The sequence below is a fragment of the Tursiops truncatus genome, chromosome 2 (assembly GCF_011762595.2).
Source record: "Tursiops truncatus isolate mTurTru1 chromosome 2, mTurTru1.mat.Y, whole genome shotgun sequence".
NCBI classification, from domain to species: Eukaryota; Metazoa; Chordata; class Mammalia; order Artiodactyla; family Delphinidae; genus Tursiops; species Tursiops truncatus.
Window position 1 is genome coordinate 31,969,875 of NC_047035.1, and position 27,681 is coordinate 31,997,555.

Sequence of the window (27,681 nt, forward strand, 5' to 3'; positions counted from 1 at the left end):
TTTCCATCCCCTCACTTTCAGTCTGTATGTGTCCCTAGGTCTGAAGTGGGTCTCTTTTACACAGCATATATATGGGTCTTGTTTTTGTATCCATTCAATATCTTTTGATGGAGCATTTAGTCCATTTACATTTAAGGTAATTATCGATATGTATGTTCCTATTACTATTTTCTTAATTGTTTGGGGTTGGTTATTGTGGGTCTTTTCCTTCTCTTTTGTTTCCTGCGTAGAGGTGTTCCTTTAGCCTTTGTTGTAAAGCTGGTTTGGTGGTGCTGAATTCTCTTAACTTTTGCTTGTCTGTAAAGATTTTAATTTCTCCATTGAATCTGAATGAGATCCTTGCTGGGTAGAGTAATCTTGGTTGTAGGTTTTTCCCTTTGAACACTTCAAATATATCCTGCTACTCCCTTTTAGCCTTCTGAGTTTCTGCTGAAAGGTCAGCTGTTATCCTTATTGGGATTCCCTTGTACGTTATTTTCTGCTTTTCCCTTGAAAATATTAAAAATATTTTTTCTTTGTATCTAATTTTTGATAGTTTGATTAATATGTGTCTTGGCGTGTTTCTCCTTGGATTTATCCTGTAGGGGATTCTGTGCACTTCATGGATTTGGGTGGTATTTCCTTTTCCACGTTAGGGAAGTTTTCAACTATAATCCCTTCAAATATTTTCTCAGTCCCTTTCTTTTTCTCTTCCTCTACTGGGACCTGTATAATTCAAATGTTGGCACGTTTAATGTTGTCCCAGAGGTCTCTGGACTGTCCTCGATTCTTTTCATTCTTGTTTCTTTATTCTGCTCTGTGGTAGTTATTTCCACTGTTTTACCTTCCAGGTTCTTCACTGTTTTACCTTATCCGTTCTTCTGCCTCAGTTATTATGCTATTGATTCATTCTAGAGAATTTTTAATTTCATTTATTGTGTTGTTCATGATTGTTTGTTTGCTCTTTAGTTCTTCTATGTCCTTGTTAAACATTTCTTGTATTTTCTCCATTCTATTTCCAAGATTTTGTATCATCTTTGTTATCATTACTCTTAATTCTTTTTCAGGTAGACTGCGTATTTTCTCTTCATTTGTTTGGTCTGGTGAATTTTTACCTTGCTCTTTCATCTGCTGCATATTTCTCTGTCTTCTCATTTTTTTAACTACTGTGTTTGGGGTCACCTTTTCACAGGTGGCAGGTTCATAGTTGTTGTTTTTGGTGTCTGCCCCCAATGGGTGAGGTTGGTTCAGTGGCTTGTGTAGGCTTCCTGGTGGAGGGGATGGTGCCTGTGTTCTGGTGGGTGGGACTGGATCTTGTCTTTCTGGTGGGCAGGGCTGCATCCAGTGGTGTGTTTTGGGGTGTCTGTGAACTTAGTATGATTTTAGGTAGCCTCTCTGATGATGGGTGGGGTTGTGTTCCAGTCTTGCTAGTTGTTTGGCCTGGGGTGTCCAGCCCTGGAGCTTGCTGACCATTGGGTGGAGCTGGGTCTTAGCATTGAGACAGAGATTTCTGGGAGAGCTCTTGCTGATTGATATTACGTGGGGCTGGGAGGTCTCTAGTAGTCCAATGCCCTGAACTCAGCTCTCCTACCTGAGAGGCTCAGGCTTGACACCCAGCTGGAGCACGAAGACACTGTCAGTCACGTGGCTTAGAAGAAAAGGGAGAAAAAAAGAAAGAAAACAAATAATAAATAAAATAAAATTTAAAATTTTTAAAATATTAATTAAAAAAAGAGAGCAACCAAACCAATAAAGAAATCCACCAATGATAACAAGCACTAAAAAGTATACTAAGATAAACATAAAAATTAGAAACAAATCAGTCGCAGACTGCAAACCCCAAGTCTACAGTTGCTCCCAAAGTCCACAACCTCAAATTTGGGATTATTCGTTGTCTGTTCATGTATTCCACAGATGCAGGGTACATCAAGTTGATTGTGGGGATTTAATCTGCTGCTCCTGAGGCTGCTGGGAGAGATTTCCCTTTCTCTTCTTTCTTCACACAGCTCCTGGGCTTCAGCTTTGGTTTTGGTCCCACCTCTGCGTGTAGGTCGCCCTCATGCATCTGTTCTCACCCAGACAGGATGGGGTTAAAGCAGCGTTGATTAGGGAGCCCTTGCTCACTCATGCTGGGGGGGCGGGAGGGGTACGGTAGTTATAATTGCGATGTGGGGTGAGCCTGCAGAGGCAGAGGCTGATGTGACCTTGCAACAGACTGAGGCACACCGTGTGTTCTCCCAGGGAAGTTGTCCGTCGATCATGGGACCCTGGCAGTGGCGGGCTGCACAGGCTCCCGGTGGGGTGTGGATAGTGACCTGTGCTTGCACAGAGGATTCTTGGTGGCTGCAGCAGCAGCCTTTGCATCTCATGCCCGTCTCTGTTGTCTGCGCTGATAGCCGCAGCTCGCGCCCGTCTCTGGAGCTCTTTTAGGTGGTGCTCTGAATCCCCTCTCCTCACGCACCCCAAAACAATGGTGTCTTGCCTCTTAGGCAGGTCCAGACTTTTTCCCGGACTCCCTCCTGGCTAGATTTGGCACACTAGCCCCCTTCAGGCTGTGTTCACGCAGCCAACCCCAGTCCTGTCCCTGGGGTCTGACCTCCGAAGCCCGAGCCTCAGCTCCCAGCCCCCACGTGTCTCATCAGGTGAGCAGACAAGCTTCTCAGGCTGGTGAGTGCTGGTCGGCACTGATCCTCTGTGTGGGAATCTCTCCACTTTGCCCTCTGCACCCCTGTTGCTGCGCTCTCCTCCATGGCTCCGAAGCTTCCCCCCTGCCCACCTCCCATCTCTGCCAGTGAAGGGGCTTCCCAGTGTGTGGAAACTTTTCCTTCCTCACAGCTCCCTCCCCGAGGTGCAGATCCTGTCCCTATTCTTTTGTCTCTCTTTTTTCTTTTGCCCTACCCAGGTACGTGGGGATTTTCTTGCCTTTTGGGAAGTCTGAGGTCTCACCCTTACATAATACAACAATCAAATATAGGAAGACTCTAAAAAGTGGGAAGAAGATGACAGACTGCTTAGAGACCTTATGTAAAAAAAGTGAGATGAAATAGTCACCTGCTTCTGGATAATGGGTATTTCCTTCATTTTCCATTGCATCCAAATCTTTTAGTAAGTAGTAACATGTATTTAAAAACAAAACAAAGTCTTTTATGGCAAAGTCAGATTATCCCAGGATTTTACAGAGTTACTCCTTAGTTTTGGAGTTGATATACTTGTGGGCAGAATGGCTAAAAACCAGATGATATTCCTTGAGGAGTCCCATGCTTCTGAAGAAACATTCTTATTATAAAAATTACATCTATGTAAATGGGTGAGAAATATAATCATTTTTATTAAGAAGTCTCTTGTTCTACCTGAAAGACATTTACATAGAGGTTACTGGGACATGTGGATTACATAGCAGCTACTGAGGAAATCCTTTTGCAAAGCAATGGAATTTAAATGGCTTGGAGAATGATGACAGGGAAGGAATATGGGAATTTTAGAAAAGAAAAATATGTGGGATGGATCATAGTCTTCTCAAGCAGGGCATGCCAGGGCAAGGACGAAAGGGCATGATCCACAGTAGAATCTGTCTTCCCGGATCATTTTATTCACTTGTATCATCTACTTAATCCTTGGAAGTGTAATAAATCACTTTGGAATGACTCTGGGGTTCAAGAAACCTACTTTCTAGTTCTACAGGATATCTACTTCAATTTTTGAAATACTGAAAATAGACTGAATTCCCTTATCAATTCCTTCACAGGATCAGGTTTCTCCAAAACTTACCAGGCCCTTTCTTGCACTCTCTTCCTCAGCATTCCCTGCTCTTCCCTAGTCCATCCCTTTTCCTGTTGGTCTTCCTGTATAGCAGTAGCAATAGCTCTACTTTGCTCAGGAGCATATCTGGCATCAGTGCCCAGGATCTAGCTTTGTTGGTATCAGTAATACAAGTGCAGTATGTGGGCCTGCCGTCTGTGGAGCTAGGTTTGCTCTAGCTTTATAATTACTGTGGTTGGCTCTCTGGCTTTCCCAGATTCTGTGAGCAGCTTTAATTACTTTGCATCAGTTCCATACTTGAAAGTAAGAACTTAGACTTTCATAACATTTGTAAAACAACTACTAGGTGACAGGGTCTGGTGCTGCAGAAATGAACAAGACACAGTCCTCCTCCTCAAGGAATTCACAGTAGAGTTAGGGAAAACTGACAACTAAAGAAGTAACCACAGGACTTCTACTATCAATAGTGATAGACTAGGTAATTCAGATCAAACTCTGAGAAAGCTAGACCATCTAGGTAAAATGTATAATAAGAAATCTACTTGAAGGCATAAAAGATGTAACAAAATAGAGAATAATTATCAGGTTGAGAACCGAGAGAAGGAAGAAATCCAGAGAGTCAAGCATGGTATTTGGTGTTATTTTTCCCTTGGGAGTGTTTCTGCTATAGGCTTAATGTTTGCATCTCCCCTGAATTCATGTTGAAACCTAATCTCCATTGTTATGGTATTTGGAGGTGGCTTTGGGAGTTGATTGGTCATGAAGGTAGAGCCCTCATGAATGGGATTAGTGCCTTTGTAAATGAGGCCCAAGAGAGCCCTCTTGCTTCTTCTTGCCATGTGAGTTTATAGCCAGAAGACTCGGTGAGCCGGGAATTGGGCTCTTACCAGACACTGAATCTGTTGGCACTATGATCTTGGACTTCTTAGCCCAGAACTGTGAGAAATAAATTACTGTTATGAATAAGCCACCCAGTGTATGGTATTCTGTTATAGCAGCCAGAATGGACTAAATCAATTTCCAATTTGGAAAGTGATGGCTGAGATGCTGAGAGAGTAAGCAGCACATATGACATTGTTGCAGGTATTGTATAAGAACAAAAACGTTGAAATCCAGGGCCCATCGAAAGGAGAACCTAGTAAACTCTCATGGCTTTGGATTGGAAAGCCAGAGAGCTGCACTGACTGACACTTACAGGAGCTTCAGCCCAGAATACATTCACTTCAAAAACAGGTTGGTAGTTCCTTAAAATATTAAACATAGAGTTGCCATATGGCCCAGCAATTCATATACCCAAGAGAAATTTAAAAATCCAATAAAACCTAGTATGCACATATTCATAGCAGCAATATTTATAATAACCAAAAAGCGGAAATAATCCAAATGCCCATCAACTGATGAATAGATGAACAAAAGTGGTATATCCATTCAATGGAATATTCTTCAGCAATAAGAAAGAAGGAAGTACTGACACATGCTACAACATGGATGAACCTTGAAAACATTATGCTAAATTAAAGAATCTAGTCACAAAAGACCACATACTGTGTGATTCTTTTTATGAAATGTCGAGAAAAAGCAAAGCTATGGAAAACAAAAGTGGATTAGTTGTTCCCTAGAGTTGGGCAGGGAATGAATAGTGAGTACTAATTGGTATAGGGTTTCTTTTTGGCATGATAAGATTGTTCTAAAATTAGATTATGGTGAAGGTTGCAGAACTCTATGAGTATGCTAAAGGCTCTTGAATTATATGTACACTTTAAACAAGTGAATTTTATGGCATGTAATTCTATCTCACTGTTTTTAAAAAATCCAGTTATGTCAGTCCCTGAATTTGGATCAGGGTATTTTGGATTGCTCTTGCCTCTGGGCACTGGCAGAAGAAAAAAAGTGAAATCCTCTCTGGAGAATGAAAAAGTCCTCTTGGGCCACAAATTAATTTTGATTTTGCAAATACAGTGTTAAACAAAAACTTTTAAAATGGCTAGGCACACAAAGAAATAAGATAACATAAACAAGAACCAGCAGAAACAACAAATATTAGATCCATGAGGACTCCAGCTATTGGAGTTATCAATCACAGACTTAGAAAACTGTGCTTAATAGATTTATGATGATAAAAGACAAGATTTTTAGTTTTGGCAAAGGTCTAGAAACTATAAAAGACATAGTAAGTTTGAAAAAGAACCAAATAGAATTCCAATATGAAAAATATAATAACCAGTGTTTAAAACTCAGTAGGTAAAAATAATAAGAAATGAAACACAACTGAATAGAGAATTACTGTACTGAAAGAAAGCTCTGAAAAAAAATCCAGAATAAAACATGGAGACATGAAAGGATTAAAAACAGTGATGAGAGGGTAAAATTAACAGAAGATGCTGTGAGAAGATCTAAGCTGCATATAATTGAAGTTCTAGAACACAGATAAAAAAATGAATGGAACAAAAAAAAACATTTGAACAAAACAAAGGTGAGAATTTGCCAAATCTCATGAAAGATAACAACCTGCAAATTCAAGAAATGTTACAAACCACATGCAGAATAGCCGTAGCAGTAGTAATAACAACAACGACAACAACAACAACAACAATAAATGCACGTCATAGAAAATCTGCCAGAAACCAATGACAAGGAAAATAAACATGAAAGCAGTCACGGGGAAGTTTTTTAGGTCATCTAGCATAGCAATAGTACTAAAAATGGAGGGGAAATTTTTTATTCTGATTCAAGATTATCTATAGAAAACCTACAAAAAACTGTCAGGCTTGAAGGTGAAATGTTGAAATCATTCCCTTTGAGATCAGATTAAGGATTCCCACAGTATTCTCACTATTACTACTTCTATTCAACAGTGTACTAGAAACCCTAGCCAATCCAGTAAGGCAAGAAAGTGAAAACAATTGGTGAAAGATTGGGAAGAAAATTTTACATGTCATTTTTTGAATGTGATTGTTTGTCTGAAAAATCCAAAAAGCTTCACAGATGAGTTACCAGAATTAATAAATTAGTTTAACAAGTTTGCAAGATATAAGATCAATAGACAAAAGTCATTGTATTTCTCTGTACCAGGGTAAAAAAATTGAAAGTTTCAGAAACAATACCATTTATAATAGCATAAAAGTACCCAATATGTTACATTGAATAAAGGTATTCAAGAATATTTCACAGAAAAATAAAAAATATTACTGAGGTGAAAGAGTGACCAAAAATAAATGTAATGATAATCCATGTCACCGGTTAGAGGATTCAAAATCACAAAGATATCCTCCTGCTCCAGCATGGTGTAAAAATTTAACACAATCCAATCAAAATTCCAACAGCTGTTTTGTGAAACTGGAGATGATTCTAAAGTTTATGTTGGAACTTTAAGGGCCAAGATTTGCCCAAGACCATAACTAAGGTATGTGTGCAAGGATAATAGCCAAAATTTTAAATAATAGAAAGTCCAGAAAAAAAGACCTATAGAGATCAACACCTAATTTACCCCCCCCCCAAAAATAAATAAATAAAATAAAAAGGCATAGAGCACAAGGTAAATGAAGACCTGATAAATATGTAGTGCTGGGACAAAGAAATATTCACATGGCAAAAAAATGAAATCTTGACTCCTATCCCACACATACAAAATCAATATTCCATTAGCTGTACGTCTACATGTAAAATACTTTTTATCATTTTAGATAATTCAGAGCAGAAAAATAATTCTTAGGTGGGACATAAAAAACCATCAAATAAAGGAAAATATGGATAAGTCGGACAGTATTAAAATTAAGAACCTATGTTCACATTAAGATAACATTAAGAAAGAGAAAAGACAGGCTTTAAACTAGGAGTAGATATTTGCCACAGATAATGAAGAGCTTGTGTCCAAAATATAAAACGAACTTCTTATAAATCAGTAAGTAAAAGGGCAAAGCCTTCACAATGGAGGATATCAAAATGGCTAATACAAATGTGACAAGGGCTCAGCTTCATTAATGGGATAAGGAAATGCAAAAATTAAACCACAATGAGATACTGTTGCATATCTAGCAGAATGACTGAAATTAAAATAAAAAAAAAGAAGGAGAAGGAGAAGAATATCAGGAATTGGCAAGGATGTGGAACAATAAATCTCACACTGCTGGTGGGGTACAAATTGGTACAATTAATTCGGAAACAGAAATGTGTGCCTGTGCGTTAAGATACATGCATAAGATTTTTCATAGCCAGGTAATAGCATAATTCATAGTAGTGAAAAACTGAAATCAACCAAAGTATCCATTCTCAGTACTAGAATGGAAAAAAAAAATTCATACAATGGAATACTCTACAACAATGAAAATCAAACGACAGCCATATGCAGTAACGTGGATGAATTTCACAAATGTCATATTGAGTGAAAGAAGTCAAATATAAAAGAATACATAGTATAGACTTCCATTTATATAAATATCAAAAATAAGAAATTGAACTCCTCTGTTTAGGGATTCATGCTTAAGTGATAAAATTATGAAGAAGAATAGCAATTACTATATATGTCACCATAGTGTTTATCTTTTGGGAGAGGTAGGAGATAGTCATTAACTATGGGTTATATGGGAATTGATCTAGGTCAGGGGTCCGTACATCACAGCCTAGAGGCCAAATTCAGCTTCCTTCTGTTTTTGTCCATAAAGTTTTATTAGAACACATCCATATCCTTTTGTTCACAGTTGTTTATCAGTGCTTTCACTACAACAGATTTTAAGTAGTTGTGACAGAGTCCATATGGTCCATATGTCTGCAAAGCCTGAAACGTTTACATCTGGCCCTCTACACAAAAAGTTTGCTAAACTTCGCTCTGGGTGATTGTTCCATGAGTGTGTTCATTGAGCTTTATGGTTTTCTGCTTGTATTTTGTATATGTATTACAATTTTTAAGTTAAAAAGATAAGCAGTGGAATGTAGTAATTGTTCTAATGCAAACATTAACAAATCACTGGAAGCCAGCAAGGGGTCAGGACTCTTGAGGTGTGAGAGTATAAGGAGTGTCAGAGTAAGTGATCTTGAATCTGAGTCAGGAAACACGAATAAGATTGTCCCAGCTGCCTGAAATGGAGAAGGACATGAGCAGCACAGGCACCAACATGTGCGAAGGCAAGAGGTGTGAGAGAAGAGGGCACATTTGGGAGCACAGATATAGTTTGGTGAGGTGGCATGGGAAGAGTGCTAAGAAATGAGGCTGGGGAGGTAGCTGGGATCTTGACAACAAATGATAGGGGATGTCATGATTACAGCTTTAGAACTGACTTTGCAGAGGTGGTGACTAAAGGGCATCAAGCAGAGATGTGAAAAACTCAAACTTGCAAAATAAAATATTAAGATGATTTTGGCAACAGTACAGAGGATGAGTAGGAAGAGGACGAGACCTGAGGGGGGAAAAGGCAGCTAGAAGTCTGTTGTGTTGCCGGGAAAGGAGCAATTTCAGTAGGCCCCTGCAGCATATGCCAAGCTCATTTAAAAGCCATTTTTGCCTTCTTCTATTTCTGTGTTCACTGGTGCTGTCCTGAACTTATCTCAGTCTGTCCCTCACGTCTTGCTCAGTTTGGATCTTAACACATTCAGCAGGTAATCTTTACTTTGCCTCTCAGATTTGAGACATGACCTTGACTCAAAATAAAACACAGGAACAAGCTGTGTTCCAAGCCAGGGTTACAGGGTAGCTGACAGGCATGCCCACTAGCCAGCTGTATGATCAGGTCACCCAAGGTGGCTGTTCTCTTGTTCTCCGTACCTCCCCTGCTTGACCAGTCCCTGCCTCACCTACACCCTACTCACCTGAATGACCTTCTCTCTTAATCATAGAGCCTAATCAGTAAGTGCCTGTGTATTAATGCTTGCCCTTGGCCCCAGCTACTGATTGTTCTAATCTTTAGATCAGAACTATCTCTACTATGACAGTTTACCAAAGGGGCCGTGAGGGACATGCTCCTCTGCTGGTTTCCCTGTAACCCATGAGCCAACCTGATGTCAATTCCCTCTGTAACTGGTAATCTCCCTCTTCCCCTGGGAGCAAAGACTGCTGCCACGTCCTGCCCTCTGTCTGCCTCACATGGTGGAGTGTTGCTCCAGGACCTTGCTTCAGACACGTAAGATCCCTCATCTATTAAACCATTGATGTGTCTGTTGCCGACGCTGGGCCCTCTCTTTGGTCTTGAGGCTGGGCAAGTACCAGGCTTGCAGGCCTGCAGGGTGCAGCCCAACACCAGCTTTCCCTTTCCATGGTTGGCTTCAGTAGCAGCCACCATCAGCTTCTCTTGCAGCTCCTCCTGGCCTAGTCCATTCAAGCCTTCACTCGTCTGTTTCCCATGTATTACTTGGATGGCTACTAAGTGGTGGACGTTGAGATTGGTGTCAGATCAGAAAAAGTCAGACACGTTCTATGCCCTCAAGGAACTCTCAATCTTGTAGATAAAGACAGATATATAAGCCAGTGAGTGAAATGGAGGGTTTGGGGCTTTGAGAGACATAAAGGCATGGCATAGGGAGCGCAGAGGAGGAAGTGGTCCATTCTCTTGGGATTCAATTCTGAAAAGGGATGTTACTTTTAGAAGGACTATTGAGCAGATATTCAGGAGAAGCAACAGCTTGAACCAAGCCACAGAGCCAAAAAAGGTCTGTTGTGTTAGGGGAAACTTTCTGAGACCTTGCTGTTTACATGGCTGTATTAGTAAGCAGCTGACCATGTTCATATATAAGGCAAAATTAATATCTATTCTTAAGATGAAGATAGTCTGAAGAAGATATAAGAAAAGTGAATAGGTGCTCCAGAGGAGGCTAGGTACAAATCAAAGTAAAAACAAAAACAAAACCCAAAACCCACACAGACAGGTTTTGTCATGGAATGACATCGTACATGGGAGTTAAGGGAAGAATATTTTGCAAAAAGGAGAGAGTGTCCACGTGTGTTAAATGCTTGAGACTTTGTGTGAGAATAGAGAACTGATTCTTGAGTTGGGCGACGTGAAGTTCATCCATGAAAGTCATTTCAGAGGAGGAGTAGGGATAAAGCCAAACTGGAGTGGATTGAAGAGAGAATGGCAAGGAAGTGAAAACAGCTAATACAGAAAACGTCTGAGGAATATTTTGCAGTTGAGGGAGGTAGAGACATGGAGTGGTAACTGGAGAGAGAAGACTAAGTTGGTTAAAGTCATACTGTGGAGAACATTTTTCATATTGGCAGTGGGAGCCCCTGAAGATTTCAGAATCAGAAAATTTGTTGACATTGTAGGGTTGAAAAGAGGAATGTGGCAGTAATGACTTGAGGGAGGGGTGAAATTGAGAAACCAGTGAGCAGATAGTCCAGGAATAAGGGGTAAAGATATGAACCTGGGGGGTGGCCAGCAGGATGGGAATTACCAAACAGAAATGAGGGCTGTTATAGAAGAATAGTGATCTTTGCTCAGACAAAACAGTAGAGCTGAAAGGAATCAAAGTATGATTTGACTTTAAAGAAGAAGAAACTGAGACCCAAGCAAGGAAGGCGTTAAAGCGTATATCTTACACGGAAAGAAATTATGTTATATGTACACACATACATGTATGTATTTGTGCATCCAGAACATAAATACACCTGAGGACATCCCAGTGAGGGGTCCTGGATACGATCATATGAGCAGTTGGCTCCTTGGTCTTCAACAGCCCCCATCTGGCAAATGGCAGGATCGTAGGCTTTCCTCAGTCGCGTCTCTTAGGTGTTCCCCAAAGGGCAGGGCCATGGTACACATCATCAGAACTCGCCGTCTGCTCTGGAGGATGTCAGCTTAGAAGCTGGGTTCCTAGGGCCTCTTCTGCATTTCTGTTCTGTGGTCATCTTGAGTCTCTCAGCTCTCACTCTCTGTCCTCTGCACATCTACCATCCTGGGTTGACCAGCTCTCCTGACACTCCCAGTGTGGTGGCGCTACCTTGCTGTGCTCCAACTCCGGTTAGGATTTGGGTACCTGCTCTCCATCTTGCTGCCACCCGGAGCCACTCACCTCTGAATCAGCTGTTGGTAAGGAGGCGCTTCCTTTTGTATTCAACTGTTTTGGAAGGGGAGCTGCTTAGGCTCTGGTGGCACAGAGCTTTAATGTAGTGTCCACTCTTCCCTCTGGGCTTACACATGCTTGCTTAAAGGAGTGGGGGGTGCTGGCTGAAGGCACGTTCAAGGGTAGACTCATTGCCATTGCCATTCAGGCATCGCTGCTGACTCCAACGCAGGGTGTCTGGTTCCTTCATCACTTATGGGGTCCTTCTTTCCCTCCCAATGGCTTGGCTGCCCCAACCATTAGGTAGGCATGGCTATATCCCAACTCCAAGTAGAAACCCCAATAAAGTTATTTCCTATAGATCTTTAAGCTACACATGAAGCCAAGGATGTGTTTAAGCCGGTGTTATGTATCCTCATCTATTCAATGACAATAAAGGAAGCTTTGTTGGGAAGTCTCCTCTAACTTGACACTAGTCTCTACCTAGGGCAAGTTACTTAACCAGTCTGGGTCTCATTTTCCTTATCTGGGAGGGTGAAAAATGTAAATATAGATAACGCCCTTAGAATCATGCATCTCATTCACAGCTGGCATCTCAGCTCTGATCCAGATAAGGGGTGTGTGTATAATCACATGTTTACGTATCAACCATTTACATACATGCATAGCCACTTCAATTGGAGGAGACTTACAGAAGCGAAAGTGGAGTTTAAGTGAAAATGTTCCCAGTTACTGCCTCTCCTTTCTTTCATTTAGTTTTCTCTTCCTGGAAGCCCGGAGTGTGAGTGCTGCCTATAGGAAGATTCCGCACTCCTCTTAACCAGGAAAGAGAAAGCAAGGGACATTGAGGAGGAGAGGCAGGGGAAAGTTGAATGCTTAGAGCCTAGGATTGACCTGTTTGAGATCCCCATCTCCATTTTGACTTCATCTGCAAGGTTGCTTTGTGCACATGGACATGGTGTGGTGGGAGTAATGAGGTCTTCAAAAGGTGGGCTGATGTCTATGGCAGACAGCAAGAGACCCTATGAGGCAGAGACTGAGCAAAAGGCATCAGTATGTAAAACAGCATCAAATAGACTCATCTGGAGCTTACTTAGCAGGAGGAAGATGGATACAGTCAGAGCTCTAGGTAGAACGGAGAAGTGTTATAAAGTACAGACACTCAGCTTTGTATGTATTAACCCTCAGAGGGATGAAGATCAAGAAATTCAAAATTGGACCAGTGTTGTGTGTGTGTGTGTGTGTGTGTGTGAGAGAGAGAGAGAGAGAGAGAGAGAGAGAGAGAGTGGGGGGCGGGGGACAAGCTGAACAAGCTGGGGTGATCCCATCCTTTAAGATATGGCTAAGACAGGTAAAAAGCACCATATCTAATTGTGGAAATTCTAAATCACTCCCTAAGACTTCTGTAAATTGCTAGAAGGGTGTGTGTCTCCCAGGACCCCCACTGACCACACTTCTACTTCCACTGAATGCATTCAGTTTATAGATCTTCTTTCTCCACACCCTGTTTACCAACTGCCTAAGCTGGAATTCGGTTTTGCCTCTTAGCTGCCGCATGACTTTGGACAAATTACTTAAGCTCTCTGTGCTTTTGATGCCTCACTTACAAAATGGTGAAAACACTACTGCTTATCGATTTGCCTTGAGTTTATTAAATTAATGAATTACCATAAAACACGTAAATACATTAATGTACGTAAAGAGCTTAGAACACCACTTGGATACGATAAGCATTTTTACAATATTGTAATTATGCTGACCTGATATTAGGCATCAAACCAGATTTTGAGCTCAGGGGCTCTTCTTTATTTTCACCCAAAACAGCCCCACTCAAAATGTTGTGTGCATGCATGCGTGTGCAGAAGACTTTACAAAAGACTGGGGAGATGAAGGAATTTGCATTTCATTTGTAAGAACTTACAAACCAACAGCTTACAAGTTCAGAGTATACAATTCTGCTTCTCTAAGGTCCTCACACATCTCCAGTTCGATGTTAGTACTCTGTCTCCACTCATCCCACATTTCTAATCTTAATGAATGTGAGTAATTTTTGCTATCTGTTTTTTCATCTTTAGCTCTACTGACCTATGCCCTCAGGGTCTCCTCATCCACCCTCAACCTGTTTATCAAGAATTTTCTTAAGCGTGAGTATTTCCTTCTTCTATAAGCATATATCAGGCAGTAGATACAGTTTCTAATGGTTCTCATGAACTCTTAGATATTGAAGTATGTTGAAAGCAATCTGATTCACTATTTTATCATTTGAGGCAACAGTGGGGCTGTAGGTTTTCTGTAAATCTACATTTTCACACGTCAGGCTGCAAAACTAATACAAGAGATTCTGAGCCCGTAGAGAGCAGAGATTGAAGCTGTCATCTTTTTATCTGCAGCAAACACCAATAGGTGGCTCAAAAATTGATGGACACTTGTAATTCATTGTCTATATCTTTTCAGTAGGAATGAAATACCTTCTTCTGGGAGAAGGCTTCAAGCCTGGTATTGCAGTTACTGGGTGTAAAGTTGCGGCATTTCTTCTCTACCATCATGGTAAAGCAAATGGGCTTAGCTAGGTACCAAAGAGACCCAAATGATATTTATTGCATGGCATAATCCCAGGATCTTTTAAACACCATGAGTAATTCCCATTCTCCTCACTCCACAGAACTTGACATCTAACTTTCTGTTATTGCAATAATTCCTCTTGGTATTCTGTTTCTTCTGTGGAATAGTAAATAATTTTAAATTGCTACCAAATTTAACAGTTTGATCACAGTTATTCCTCTAGTGGGATATTCCTAGCAGAAGAAAGAATTGGGAGAAGTTGTTTCTAAAAGGGAGAGGTGAGGGCTTCCCTGGTGGCATAGTGGTTGAGAATCTGCCTGCTAATGCAGGGGACACAGGTTTGAGCTGTGGTCTGGGAAGATCCCACATGCCGCGGAGCAACTAGGCCCGTGAGCCACAACTACTGAGCCTGCGCGTCTGGAGCCTGTGCTCCGCAACAAGAGAGGCCGCAATAGTGAGAGGCCCGCGCACCGCGATGAAGAGTGGCCCTCGCTTGCCACAACTAGAGAAAGCCCTCGCACAGAAACAAAGACCCAACACAGCCAAAAGTAAATAAATAAAGTAACTGTACTATTAAAAAATAATAATAATAAAAAAATAAAAGGGAGAGGTGACATTCTTTTCTGTACATACATATTGTCTTCCAAAAGACAGATATTCCTTCTGTTTCCTATACAATTTTGTTTAAAGTATATTTGTAATAAATTCAGTGACTTTTTTTTTTATGTTTGACTGATATCTTTTAAGGTCCACCTCTCTCTTTCCTCTCTGTCCCATATATGGACAAGCTGATAAGAAAGCCCAGGTAGTCTTTCTTTTGTGCCTGTGACAGTTCAAATCATGCACAGGAACCCTTGCTCTAGCCACCCTCCCTGAAGCAGGCTGGGCCTGGGACCCTTTGCTGCAGTATTGCAATGCTTGCAGGTGGACAAACATCTCCTCAAGCTACAAAATACAAAGAAACTATAAGGGACTAAAAATAACTGCATGCATGTGCAGTTGGGGCAAATTATGGACAACAACATACAAAAGGACCAGAAAAACCCAACTGCCACTTCTGAAGAGCTGGAAGCAAAAACAGGGTGTCAGGAGCAAAAGCAGGGTACTGCACAAGCCCCCTGCACTCAACACCACAAAGGGGGTGGGCCACCCTCTGGCCTGACCCCTGGGCACATTCCTACCCTCACCCCATACAAGGAACCAACTCGTGCCTCCCCCTCCCCCCACCAGGGAGTGAGCAAGGGAACCTGTTACTTATTTTCGAGCCTTGCCTGAATTTATCTGGCCTCTGATCGATTTCTGTTGATTGGGGAAGGCCAAGAACACTGGTCAGTATCATCCCTAGTCACCATAAAAACCCCAAGTCAGTCTTCTTTTCCTGCTCTCTCAAGCCATTTTGGGGCCTGCTTGGGAGCCGCCCTGCTCTCCCCAGAAAGTCTCATTTTATGAGTAATCAATCTTCTCATACTTTCTTGGGGTGTGTGAGCGTGTGTGTGTGTGTGTGTGTGTGTGTGTGTGTGTGTGTGTGTGTGTGTGAGTCCAAACCAGACTTTGAATAGGTGTCCATCCTACCCCTACAGTGTCTGTGCAGCAATTTTATTAAATATTTAATGCATACGAGAGAATATTTATATGTTTAAAGTATCAAAGCAGCAATTTTAAAAAGTTCTAGACCTGTCATTTAACCTCAAAAATAGAACATTACCCATATATTTGAAATGCTTTTATTTGATTTCATGCCTCACGCTCTATAAACCAATCCCCACCCCAACTCACCAGGGTATTAATTACCCCGGGTATTTGATTGTTTACCACTCCCCTTATTTTATTTTTACATTTTATCCACAGATATAAGTATTCCTAAATTACATATTTTTGTTTTACATGTTTATCTACTCAATATAGACAAAGTCATACTGTATATACAATTTGGGTATTTTTTTCCTCAATATTATATTTGAAAGTTTTATTTATATTGATTCAAGTAGCGGCATGCATTAATTTTCTCTACTATACTGCATGTCCATTGTATGACTATATTACAAGTGATTTATGGATTCTTCTTTCAGTGGACATTCGGATTTTTCCCCTATTTTTTGAACTTATGTGTAATATTGCTGTGAACATTCTTGTACATAAGCTCTGGTAAAAATGTGCAAGAGTTTCTGCAGCATGTATGCCCAGGAGTGGAATGTCTGGGTCATACAATATCCAGTTTTAACTCTGTTTGAGGATGACAAATTGATTTCCAAAGTGGCTGTAAAAATTTACATTCAAATTTTCGTTCAATCTCCAAATATAACTATTTGGATAAACAATTTTCCCAGCAGCATTTATTGGAAGGTTCTTAACCCACTGGTCCATATTGTCACCTCTGTCATAAATCAAGTTTGCATATATAAGTTGTCTGTTTCTGAGATCTCTATTCGGATCTATTTATTAGTCTCTTTTTGTCTGTTTCTGTATAATTTGGGCTTATGAATATAGCTTAGTCGTAAGCCTTGATATCTAATAGAACAAGACTCCCACTTTATTCTTTTTATTCAGGAGTTTCCTAACTATTCTTGCTCCTTTGTTCTTACATAGAAATTTTAGAAACAGCTTATTGAGCCACCAACCAGAACACAACAAACAAAACTTATTAGGCTTTTGAGGATTGAATTCAATCTATGAATCAATTTGTGGAGAACCGACGTGTTTGCAGTATTGAGTCTACCTATATATGCACATAGCATAACTCCTCATTTACAGAAGTCTTCTTCAGCATCCTTTAAGAAACTATTACAGTTTTTCCCAGGAAGGGCTTGCCAGGAGGTACTTGGCCCAAGATTTCTCGTGTAGTTCTGTAATTTCTCCCCTAATAAAAAACTTGATTATCTCCTTTCTGCTTTTGTAAAATTTATTCTGTATTTTTCCCCTAATGTCTAAAGTTGGAACGCTTAGTTCATTAATTTTGAGCCTCTTTTGTGCTTAGTTAGGAATATACAATTATCTGTTTCCCTCAAAGTAAGACTTTAGCAGTATCTCACAAGTATTGAATATGAAATTCTTTATCATTCAGTTCTAAGAAATTTTAGAAATTTTCTGATTTCTATTATGACTTTTTTGGCCTGCAAATACATTTTTAAATTTCTAAACACATGGAAGTATTTCTATTTGTCTTTTTGTTATTGATTTTTAACTTAATTTTATGGTTGTTAAGTAAGTATTCTGTATACCAGTTTTTTGAAATTTCAGGGGACCTGTTTTATGCAGTATCATAAAGATTTTGAGCTTGAAAAGAACGTATATTCTGTAGCTGTTGACTGCAGTGTCCTGTATATGTCCTTTTCACTGAGCTTGTTAATTGTGTCACTCAGAGTTTTTATATCCCCCCTTTTTTGGTCTGTTTAATTTACTCTGAAAAATTAGTTAAAATCCTCCTTTTTGCTGGTGAATTTGTCCGTAGATTTTGAGGCTATGTTATCAAGTGCATAAAGTTTAGAATTATTATATTTTCCTGATGAATCGAAGCTTTTATCATTATGCATTGATGATCTTTATTTCTAGAAATGCTTTTTGCTTTGAAGTCTATTTTGTATAATATCAGTATGGCTCCATCAGATTTCTTTCTTTCTTTTTTATACCAGATTTATTTGTGTAGTATTTTCCCTATACTTTGACTTTCTCTGCCCCTATGTTTTAGATGAGGCACTTATGAAGAGCATAGAGTTGGATTGTTTTTGTTGTAGTCTGACAATATTTGACTACTAATTGCGTAGTTTAGACAATTTCCATTCATTGGAATCAGTTTTTTTTTAATTTATTTATTTTTGGCTGCATTGGGTCTTCGTTGCTGCATGTGGGCTTCTCATTGTGCTGGCTTCTCTTGCTGCAGAGCACAGGGTCTAGGCACGTGGGCTTCAGTAGCTGTGGCACACGGGCTCAGTAGTTGTGGCTCATGGGCTCTAGAGTGCAGGCTCAGTAGTTGTGGCACACGGGCTTAGTTGCTCCGTGGCATGTGGGATCTTCCCGGACCAGGGATTGAACTTGTGTCCCCTCCATTGGCAGGCAGATTCTTAACCACTGTGCCACCAGGGAAGCCCTGAATCAGTTTTATATTTGGTATGGTAGATTATTTTATTATCAAAATATTCACCGACCCTTCCTAACAGCTCCTCCTTACAAGGCCCCTCTCTTCCAGGCCTATCCCTGTTAAAGTATTATACTTCTGAGGCTATTAACATCTAAGCCCATTAACGGGCTTGACCATGTGATTTTATGTATTTATTTTAATTTAATTTTTTTTTATACAGCAGGTTCTTATTAGTTATCCATTTTATACATATTAGCGTATATATGTCGATCCCAATCCCCCAATTCATCCCATCACAAACCGTCCCCCCCGTTCCCCCCCTTGGTGTTGATATGTTTGTTCTCTGCATCTGTGTCTCTATTTCTGCCTTGCAAACCAGTTCATCTGTACCATTTTTCTAGATTCCACATATATGCGTTAATATATGATATTTGTTTTTGTCTTTCCGACTTACTTCACTCTGTATGACAGTCTCTAGGTCCATCCACATTGCTACAAATGACCCAATTTCATTCCTTTTTATGGCTCAGTAATATTCCACTGTATATATGTACCACAACTTCTTTATCCTTTCTTCTGTGGATGGGCATTTAGGTTGCTTCCATGACCTTGCTATTGTAAATAGTGCTTCAATGAATATTGGGGTGCACGTGTCTTTCTGAATTACGGTTTTCTCTGGGGATATGCCCAGTAGTGGGATTGCTGAGTCATATGGTAATTCTATTTTTAGTTTTTTAAGGAACCTCCATACTGTTCTCCATAGTGGCTGTATCAATTTACATTCCCACCAACAGTGCAAGCGGGTTCCCTTTTCTCCACACCCTCTCCAGCATTTGGTGTTTGTAGATTTTCTGATGATGCCCATTCTAACTGGTGTGAGGTGATACCTCATTGTAGTTCTTTTTTTTTCAGAAATTCAAAAATGGCCTTTTACTATCCACAATTAAAAATTAATCTTGTAATAATTTATACTGGAAAAGAATCTGAAAAAGGATACATATATACATATAACTGAATCACCTTGCTATACACCTGAAACTAACACAACATTGTAAATCAACCACACCTCAATGAAAAAATAGTAAGTTTCAAGAGAAAATATTTTAGCATTTAATGTCTTAGTATTAATCAACATCTACTGATTCAAAAGTTAAAAAGTATGTCCCATTAAATGTATGCACTTGAATTATTAAAAAAAAACCCTTGGAATTACAATAAAATACTCAATATTTTGCCCATTATGTAATTAGGTAAATAGAATTATGACGTCAATAATTAGTGATTAGTAATATGCCAAAATAATTTCATACATTTATAAATATATCAAAATCCCTTCTAGTTTAATTGTCCTCAGAAACCTAAGAATACCACTCAATCATCATTTTACTTGTCATTTTCATCAGACACCATTCTTTTTGATTTTATATTCTACTGAATACATCTTTCCCCGATTACTTTTGTTTTACTGAAAAGAAAAATAAAATCGTTTTCTTGGAAACAAAATGAAGTCTAAATTAATTCAATAGCTGCTGAAATTTCACCTGAAATTTTAAACAGCTAGAAATCCACATTATCTTTAATATATAGCTAGTACACAATAAAAATTAAAGGGGCTATTTTGGGAAAGTTGATGCAAGGAGAAAAATTGATTAAAGTATATTCACTGAAAGTCCTGTCATCAACATTTTTATTTAGTTTAGTAAATGCTAGAATATAAATACATAACAATATGTTCTGTCTTATCATGGGTAGTCTTTTTTTTTTTTTTTGCGGTACATGGGCCTCTCACTGTTGTGGCCTCTCCTGTTGCGGAGCACAGGCTCTGGACGCGCAGGCTCAGCGGCCACGTCTCACAGGCCTAGCCGCTCCGTGGCACGTGGGATCCTCCCGGACCGGGGCACGAACCCGTGTCCCCTGCATCGGCAGGTGGACTCTCAACCACTGCGTCACCAGGGAAGCCCTCATGGGTAGTCTTTTATATAACTAAATTTCATGGCCAACATTTTACATAACAAAACAACACAGAAGAAAAATCTGTAAATTATCAGAAATGGGGCAAGGACATCAGAAAATAATGCATTTTATATAAATTATAGAGGACAGTTACAATGAAAACCCATTATTTTCCTCTCTAACTGAATTTTACAAGATAAAGTCAACACATATTATTCTGCACACTGCTAAGAGTGCATAAACAGTGTGGATTTTTCAGAAGACAGTGGTCAAAGACAAATGTTACCTTGATGACATATATTGTTCTTAGTTCTTAACTGGAGTTGAGCTTCCTTTCATAGTCTTCTTTAGGTGATAGTAGTTTGGCAAGATTTTCAACAGGAAATCCAGTTGTAGTGTCTGGGGCTGTGGATGCTCAGTCTGTACCCGATGAAGACAGCCTGCACCATAAATCACTGTGTTCTCAGGGATGACTTCAAATGTGTTCAGGTTGCAACAGGCCCCAATGATGCAACCACTTGTCAATATTACGTTTCTGCCTACATACGCATTTGATTCAATAGTACTATTATCTCCTATTTTCATGGCTTGGGAATAACAGCCAACTTCAAACACATTATTTGTGCCAATGATCATAGGTTTGGGCTCTGAATCTGCTGCATCAGAGTGAGCATTTGTGATGAGCGCCTGTTCTTCTATTACGTTACCTTCGCCAGTCACTATGGGCCCGGCTTCCGCAATGATTTGTGCTTTAGGGTGGATCACTGTCCTGGGTCCTATAGTTACATCACCCCTGATTTCACTCTCTACACACACAACTGCTCCAGGTGCAATCTTCACACTTTTTTGAGTCTTTTCCGACATGGTTCGGGCCCTATCTCCTCATTGTAGTTTTGATTTCATTTTTGTAATAATTAGTGATGTTGAGCAGCTTTTCATGTGCCTCTTGGGCATCTGTATGTCTTCATTGGAAAAATGTCTCTTTAGGTCTTCTGTTCATTTTTGGATTGGGTTGTTTGTTTTTTTTAATATTGAGCTGCATGAGCTGTTTATGTATTTTGGAGATTAATCCTTTGTCCGTTGATTCATTTGCAGATATTTTCTCCCATTCTGAGGGTTGTCTTTTCATGTTGTTTATAGTTTCCTTGGCTGTGCAAAAGCTTTTAGGTCCCATTTGTTTATTTTTGTTTTAATTTCAGTTACTCTAGGAGGTGGGTCAAAAAAGATCTTGCTGTGCTTTACGCCAGGGTGTTCTTTCTGTTTCCCTCTAAGAGTTTTATAGTGTCTGGCTTTACAGTCTTTAATCCATTTTGAGTTTATTTTTGTGCATGGTGTTAGGGAGTGTTCTAATTTCATTATTTACATGTAGCTGTCCAGTTTTCCCAGCACCACTTATTGAAGAGACTGTCTTTTCTCCATTGTATATCTTTGCCTCCTTTGTCATAGATTAGTTGACCATAGGTGTGTGGGTTTATCTCTGGGCTTTCTATCCTGTTCTGTCGATCTATATTTCTGTTTTTGCTCCAGCACCATATCGTCTTGATTACTGTAGCTTTGTAATAAAGTCTGAAGACAGGGAGTCTGATTTCTCCAGCTCCATTTTTTTCCCTCAAGACTACTTTGGCTATTCGGGGTCTTTTGTGTCTCCATACAAATTTTAAGATGTTTTGTTCTACTTCTGTAAAAAATGTAGTTGGTAATTTGACAGGGATTGCACTGAATCTGTAGATTGCTTTGGGTAGTGTAGTCACTTTCACAATATTGATTCTTCCAATCCAAGAACATGTTATATCTCTCCATCTGTTCGTGTCATCTTTGATTTCTTTCATCAGTGTCTTATCCTTTTCTGAGCACAGGCCTTTTACCTCCTTATGTAGGTTTATTCCTAGGTATTTTATTCTTTTTGTTGCAATGGTGAATGGGATTGTTTCCTTAATTTCTTTTTCTGATCTTTCATTGTTAGTATAGGAATGCAAGAGATTTCTTTTTGTGTCCTGAAACTTTAATTAATTTTGTGTCCTGAAACTTTACCACATTCATTCATTAACTCTACTAGTTTTCTGGTGGCATCTTTAGGATTATCTATGTATAGTATCATGTCATCTGCAAACAGTGACAGTTTTACTTCTTCTTTTCCAATTTGGATTCCTTTTATTTCTTTTTCTTCTCTGATTGCCATGGCTAGGACTTCCAAAACTATGTGGAATAATAGTGGCGAGAGTGGACATCCTTGTCTTGTTCCTGATCTTAGAGGAAATGCTTTCAGTTTTTCATCATTGAGAATGATGTTTGCTGTGGGTTTGTCATATATGGCCTTTATTATGTTGAGGTAGGTTCCCTCTGTGCCTACTTTCTGGAGAGTTTTTATCATAAATGGGTGGTGAATTTTGTCAAAAGCTTTTTCTGCATCTATTGAGATGATTATATGGTTTTTATTCTTCAATTTGTTAATATGGTGTATCACATTGATTGATTTGCATATATTGAAGAATCCTTGCATCCCTGGGATAAATCCCACTTGATCTTGGTGTATGATCCTTTTACTTTTTTTTTCTTTTTCTTTTATTTTTATTTTTTTGCTGTACGCGGGCCTCTCACTGTTGTGGCCTCTCCTGTTGCGGAGCACAGGCTCCGGACACCCAGGGTCAGCGGCCATGGCTCATGGGCCTAACCACTCCGCAGCATGTGGGATCTTCCCAGACTGGGACACGAACCCGTGTCCCCTGCATCAGCAGGTGGACTCTCAACCACTGCGCCACCAGGGAAGCCCTCCGTTGTATATATGTACCACATCTTCTTTATCCTTTCTTCTGTGGATGGGCATTTAGGTTGCTTCCATGACCTGACTATGGTAAATAGTGCTGCAATGAACATTGGGGTGCATGTGTCTTTCTGAATTATGGTTTTCTCTAGGTATATGCCCAGTAGTCGAATTGCTGGGTCATATGATAATTCTATTTTTAGTTTTTTATGAAACCTCCATACTGTTCTGCATAGTGGCTGTATCAATTTACATTGCCACCAACAGTGCAAGAGGGTTCCCTTTTCTCCACACCCTCTCCAGCATTTGTTGTTTGTAGATTTTCTGATGATGCCCTTTCTAACTGGTGTGAGGTGATACCTCATTGTAGTTTTTTTTTTTTTTTAACATCTTTATTAGAGTATAATTGCTTTACAATGGTGTGTTAGTTTCTGCTTTATAACAAAGTGAATCCGTTATACATATACATATGTTCCCATATCTCTTCCCTCTTGCGTCTCCCTCCCTCCCACCCTCCCTATCCCACTCCTCCAGGTGGTCACAAAGCACCGAGCTGATCTCCCTGTGCTATGCGGTTGCTTCCCACTAGTTATTGATTTCCTCTTTGGTTACTTCATTGATCTCTTGGTTATTTAGTAACGTATTGTTCAGCCTCCATGTGTTTGTGTTTTTTACAGTTTTTTCCCATGTAATTTATTTCTAATCTCATAGCATTGTGGTTGAAAAAGATGCTTGGTATGATTTCAATTTTCCTAAATTTACCCAGGGTTGATTTGTGACCCAAGATGTGATCTATCCTGGAGAATGTTCCATGTGCACTTGAGAAGAAAGTGTAATCCGCTGTTTTTTGTATGGAATGTCCTATAAATATCAATTAAATCTCTCTGGTCTATTGTGTCATTTAAAGTTTGTGTTTCCTTATTAATTTTCTGTCTGGATGATCTGTCCATTGGTGTAAGTGAGGTGTTAAAGTCCCCCACTATTACTGTATTACTGTCAATTTCCTCTTTTATAGCTGTTAGCATTTGCCTTATGTGCTCCTATGTTGGGTGCATATATATTTACAATTGTTATATCTTCTTCTTGGATTGATCCCTTGATCATTATGTAGTGTCCTTCCTTGTCTCTTGTAACAGTCTTTATTTTAAAGTCTGTTTTATCTGATATGAGTATTGCTACTCCAGCTTTCTTTTGATTTCCATTTGCATGGAAAATCTTTCTCCATCCCCTCACTTTCAGTCTGTATGTGTCCCCAGATCTGAAGTGGGTCTCTTGTCGACAGCATATAGATGGGTCTTGTTTTTGTATCCATTCAGTGAGCCTGTGTCTTTTGGTTGGAGCGTTTAATCCATTCACATTTAAGGTAATTATCGATATGTATGTTCCTGTTACTATTTTCTTAATTGTTTTGTGTTGTTTTTGTAGGTCCTTTTCTTCTCTTGTGTTTCCCACATAGAAAAGTTCCTTTAGCATTTGTTGTAGAGCTGGTTTGGTGGTGCTGAATTCTCTTAGCTTTTGATTGTCTGTAAAGCTTTTGATTTCTCCATAGAATCTGAATGAGATCCTTGCTGGGTAGGGTAATCTTGGTTGTAGGTTCTTCCCTTTCATCACTTTAAATATATCATGGCACTCCCTTCTGGCTTGTAGAGCTTCTGCTGATAAATCAGCTGTTAACCTTATGGGAGTTCCCTTGTATGTTGTCATTTTTCCCTTGTTGCTTTTAATAATTTTTCTTTGTCTTTAATTTTCATCAATTTGATTACTCTGTGTCTCGGCATGTTTCTCCTTGGGTTTATCCTACCTGGAACTCTCTGCACTTCCTGGACTTGGGTGGCTATTTCCTTTCCCATGTTAGGGAAGTTTTCAACTATAATCTCATCAAATATTTTCTCAGTTCCTTTCTCTCTTGTTCTTCTGGGACCCCTATAATGCGAATCTTGTTGCATTTACTTTTGTCCCAGAGGTCTCATAGGCTGTCTTCATTTTATTTCATTCTTTTTTCTTTATTCTATTCCATGGCTGTGAATTTCACCATTCTGTCTTCCAGGTCAGTTATCCGTGCTTTCTGCCTCAGTTACTCTGCTGTTGATTCCTTCCAGTGTATTTTTCATTTCAGTTATTGTATGTTCATCTCTGTTTGTTTGTTCTTTAATTCTTCTAGGTATTTGTTCTTTAATTCTTCTAGGTGTTTGTTAAACATTTCTTGCATCTTCTCGATCTTTGCCTCCATTCTTTTCCCAAGGTCCTGGATCATCTTCACTATCATTCTGAATTCTTTTTCAGGGAGATTGCCTATCTCCACTTCATTTAGTTGTTCTTCTGGGGTATTATCTTGTTCCTTCATCTGGTACATAGTCCTCTGCCTTTTCATTTTGTCTATCTTTTTCTGAATGTGTTTTTTGCTCCACAGGCTGCAGGATTGTAATTCTTGCTTCTGCTGTCTGCCCTCTGGTGGATGAGGCTATCTAAGAGGCTTGTGCTAGCTTCCTGATGGGAGGGAATGGTGGTGGGTAGAGCTGGGTGTTGCTCTGGTGGGCAGAGCTCAGTAAAACTTTAATCTGCTTGTCTGCTGATGGGTGGGGCTGAGTTCCCGGCCTGTTGGTTGTTTGCCCTGAGGCGATCCAGCACTGGAGCCTACAGGCTCTTTGGTGGGGCTCATGTAGGACTTCTGGCAGGGCTCATGCCAAGGAGTACTTCCCAGAACTTCTCCTGCCAGTGTCCTTGTCCATGCAGTGAGCCACAGCCACCCTCTGCCTCTGCAGGAGACCCTGCAACTCTAGGAGGTAGGTCTGGTTCAGGAGGTGGGTCTGGTTCAGCCTCCTGTGGGGTCACTGCTCCTTCCTCCTCAGTCCTGATACACACACTACTTTTTGTGTGCCCTCCAAGAGTGGAGTGTCTGTTTCCCCCAGTCCTTTCGAAGTCCTGTAGTCAAATCCCCCTTGCCTTCAAAGTCTGATTCTTTGGGAATTCCTCCTCCCGTTGCCGGACCCCCAGGCTTGGAAGCCTGACGTGGGGCTCAGAACCTTCACTCCATTGGGTGGACTTCTGTGGTATAAGTGTTCTCCAGTTTGTGAGTCACCCACCCAGCAGTTATGGGATTTGATTTTATTGTGATTGCACCCCTCCTACTGTCTCATTGTGGCTTCTCCTTTGTCTTTGGATGTGGGGTATCTTCTTTGGTGAGTTCCAGTATCTTCCTGTTCATGATGTTTCAGCAATTAGTTGTGATTCCGGTGCTCTCGCATGAGGGAGTGAGCACATGTCCTTCTACTCTGCCATCTTGAACCAATCTCCTCCGTGTGATTTTATTTATTTACTTATTTATTTATACCAGTTAAAAGTGAGTAGAAGTAAATGTGCCACTTCTGAGTAGAAGGTTTTAGAGCCACCATGTTGTTCTGAGTTTTTCTCTGCCATAATACATGTGGTGTTTCAGAGTGAAGCTTTTCCTTTAGTCTGGGTCCCAGATTGAATAGCTAAAGACTTCTGAAGACTGGCATATAATGCGAGTGAGAAATAAACCTTAGATTCTGTAAGTCACTGAGATTTGGGGATGACTTATTAATGCAGGATAACCTTACAAGATCTGATTAATACATTTAAATTTATTTCTACCATATTATTTTTGCCCACTGTTGCTCTCTCTCCATTCCTTTTTTCTTTCCTATTGTGCTTTCTTCTTGATTGATTTTAAAATTTTTTCATTCCTTTTCTCCCTTAACAGCTTGGAATTATATTCTTTTACATTATGTCTGTATATATTTTATACATCAGTATCCATTAAGATAGACTATATTATGTAGTAGGAATTAACAATTCCAAATTCTCAGTGGCTTAGAACAATAAATATTTTCATGCTTCCTCAGCAATGTAGGCTGACAGAGAATCCAGCATTTGGGAACATCAGTTGTAGTAACAAGGCAAGGAAATGGATAGTTTGCAGTGGTGCTTAAATGCATCTGCCTTGGATCACTTCTCATATTCCGTTGGACAACGGTCACATTACCATACCCAAATTCGTGGGAACAGGGAAGTACAATCCGCCTGTGAGAGGGGAAGGAGAGAAAAATTTGAAATATTGGTGAGGAGATATAATGTCTACTACAGGTTGCCCTCTGCTCACCAAATATTTGGGTCACTCTTTTTTCCATGTAGATTATACTTACTTCCACCTGAAAGGAGACAACTCAAAAAGTTGTCTCAGAGTTAGAAACTTTGCCTCAGAGTCAGGTTTCCTCTATGTTATGGGGTAGGGTGGATGCACAGCAATTGCTACAAACAGATCTTGATGTTGTTACTCTTGATATAAGCCCTTCGAGCCAAAAAGACAAATTGTGTTAATTACCTGTTCCCAATATACAATGAGGAGACAGGCACAGCATAACCAGAAAAGTACTTCTTCTTGGAAAAGAAGCAATTTTGAAATTCTAGTAGGCAAATATTAGTAAAGCCCTCTGTCTTTGGGGTGGGACATGTTCCTTGATTAAATTTACTCCTGAGAGAGTGGAGGGACTTTTTTTTTCCTCCATTGTTCTTTGTGTCTGAGTAATATTCCATTGTATATATGTACCACATCTTTATCCATTGCTTTGCTGATGGA

The 27,681-nt window shown here is 39.8% G+C and overlaps 1 protein-coding gene and 1 long non-coding RNA gene across 2 annotated transcripts in view; one reads left to right on the plus strand and one right to left on the minus strand.

Moving 5' to 3' along the window:
• LOC141277951 (uncharacterized) overlaps nucleotides 1–27,681 on the plus strand; it is an 85,627-nt gene that overhangs the window by 14,468 nt on the left and 43,478 nt on the right. Inside the window, exon 2 of the long non-coding RNA XR_012329923.1 lies at nucleotides 13,806–13,874. This is a non-coding gene — a long non-coding RNA (uncharacterized lncRNA). The remainder of the gene's footprint in view (nucleotides 1–13,805; nucleotides 13,875–27,681) is intronic.
• On the minus strand, nucleotides 20,597–21,196 carry LOC109547736 (dynactin subunit 6-like). The gene has a single exon (XM_033850993.2). It carries the CDS (start codon nucleotides 21,182–21,184, stop codon nucleotides 20,627–20,629), a length of 558 nt encoding a protein of 185 aa, XP_033706884.1. The 5' UTR covers nucleotides 21,185–21,196; the 3' UTR covers nucleotides 20,597–20,626.

What these genes read in the sequence shown, in the direction of transcription:
- LOC109547736 (XM_033850993.2), bottom strand. Translation starts at nt 21,184, where the DNA reads ATGTCGGAAAAGACTCAAAAAAGTGTGAAGATTGCACCTGGAGCAGTT.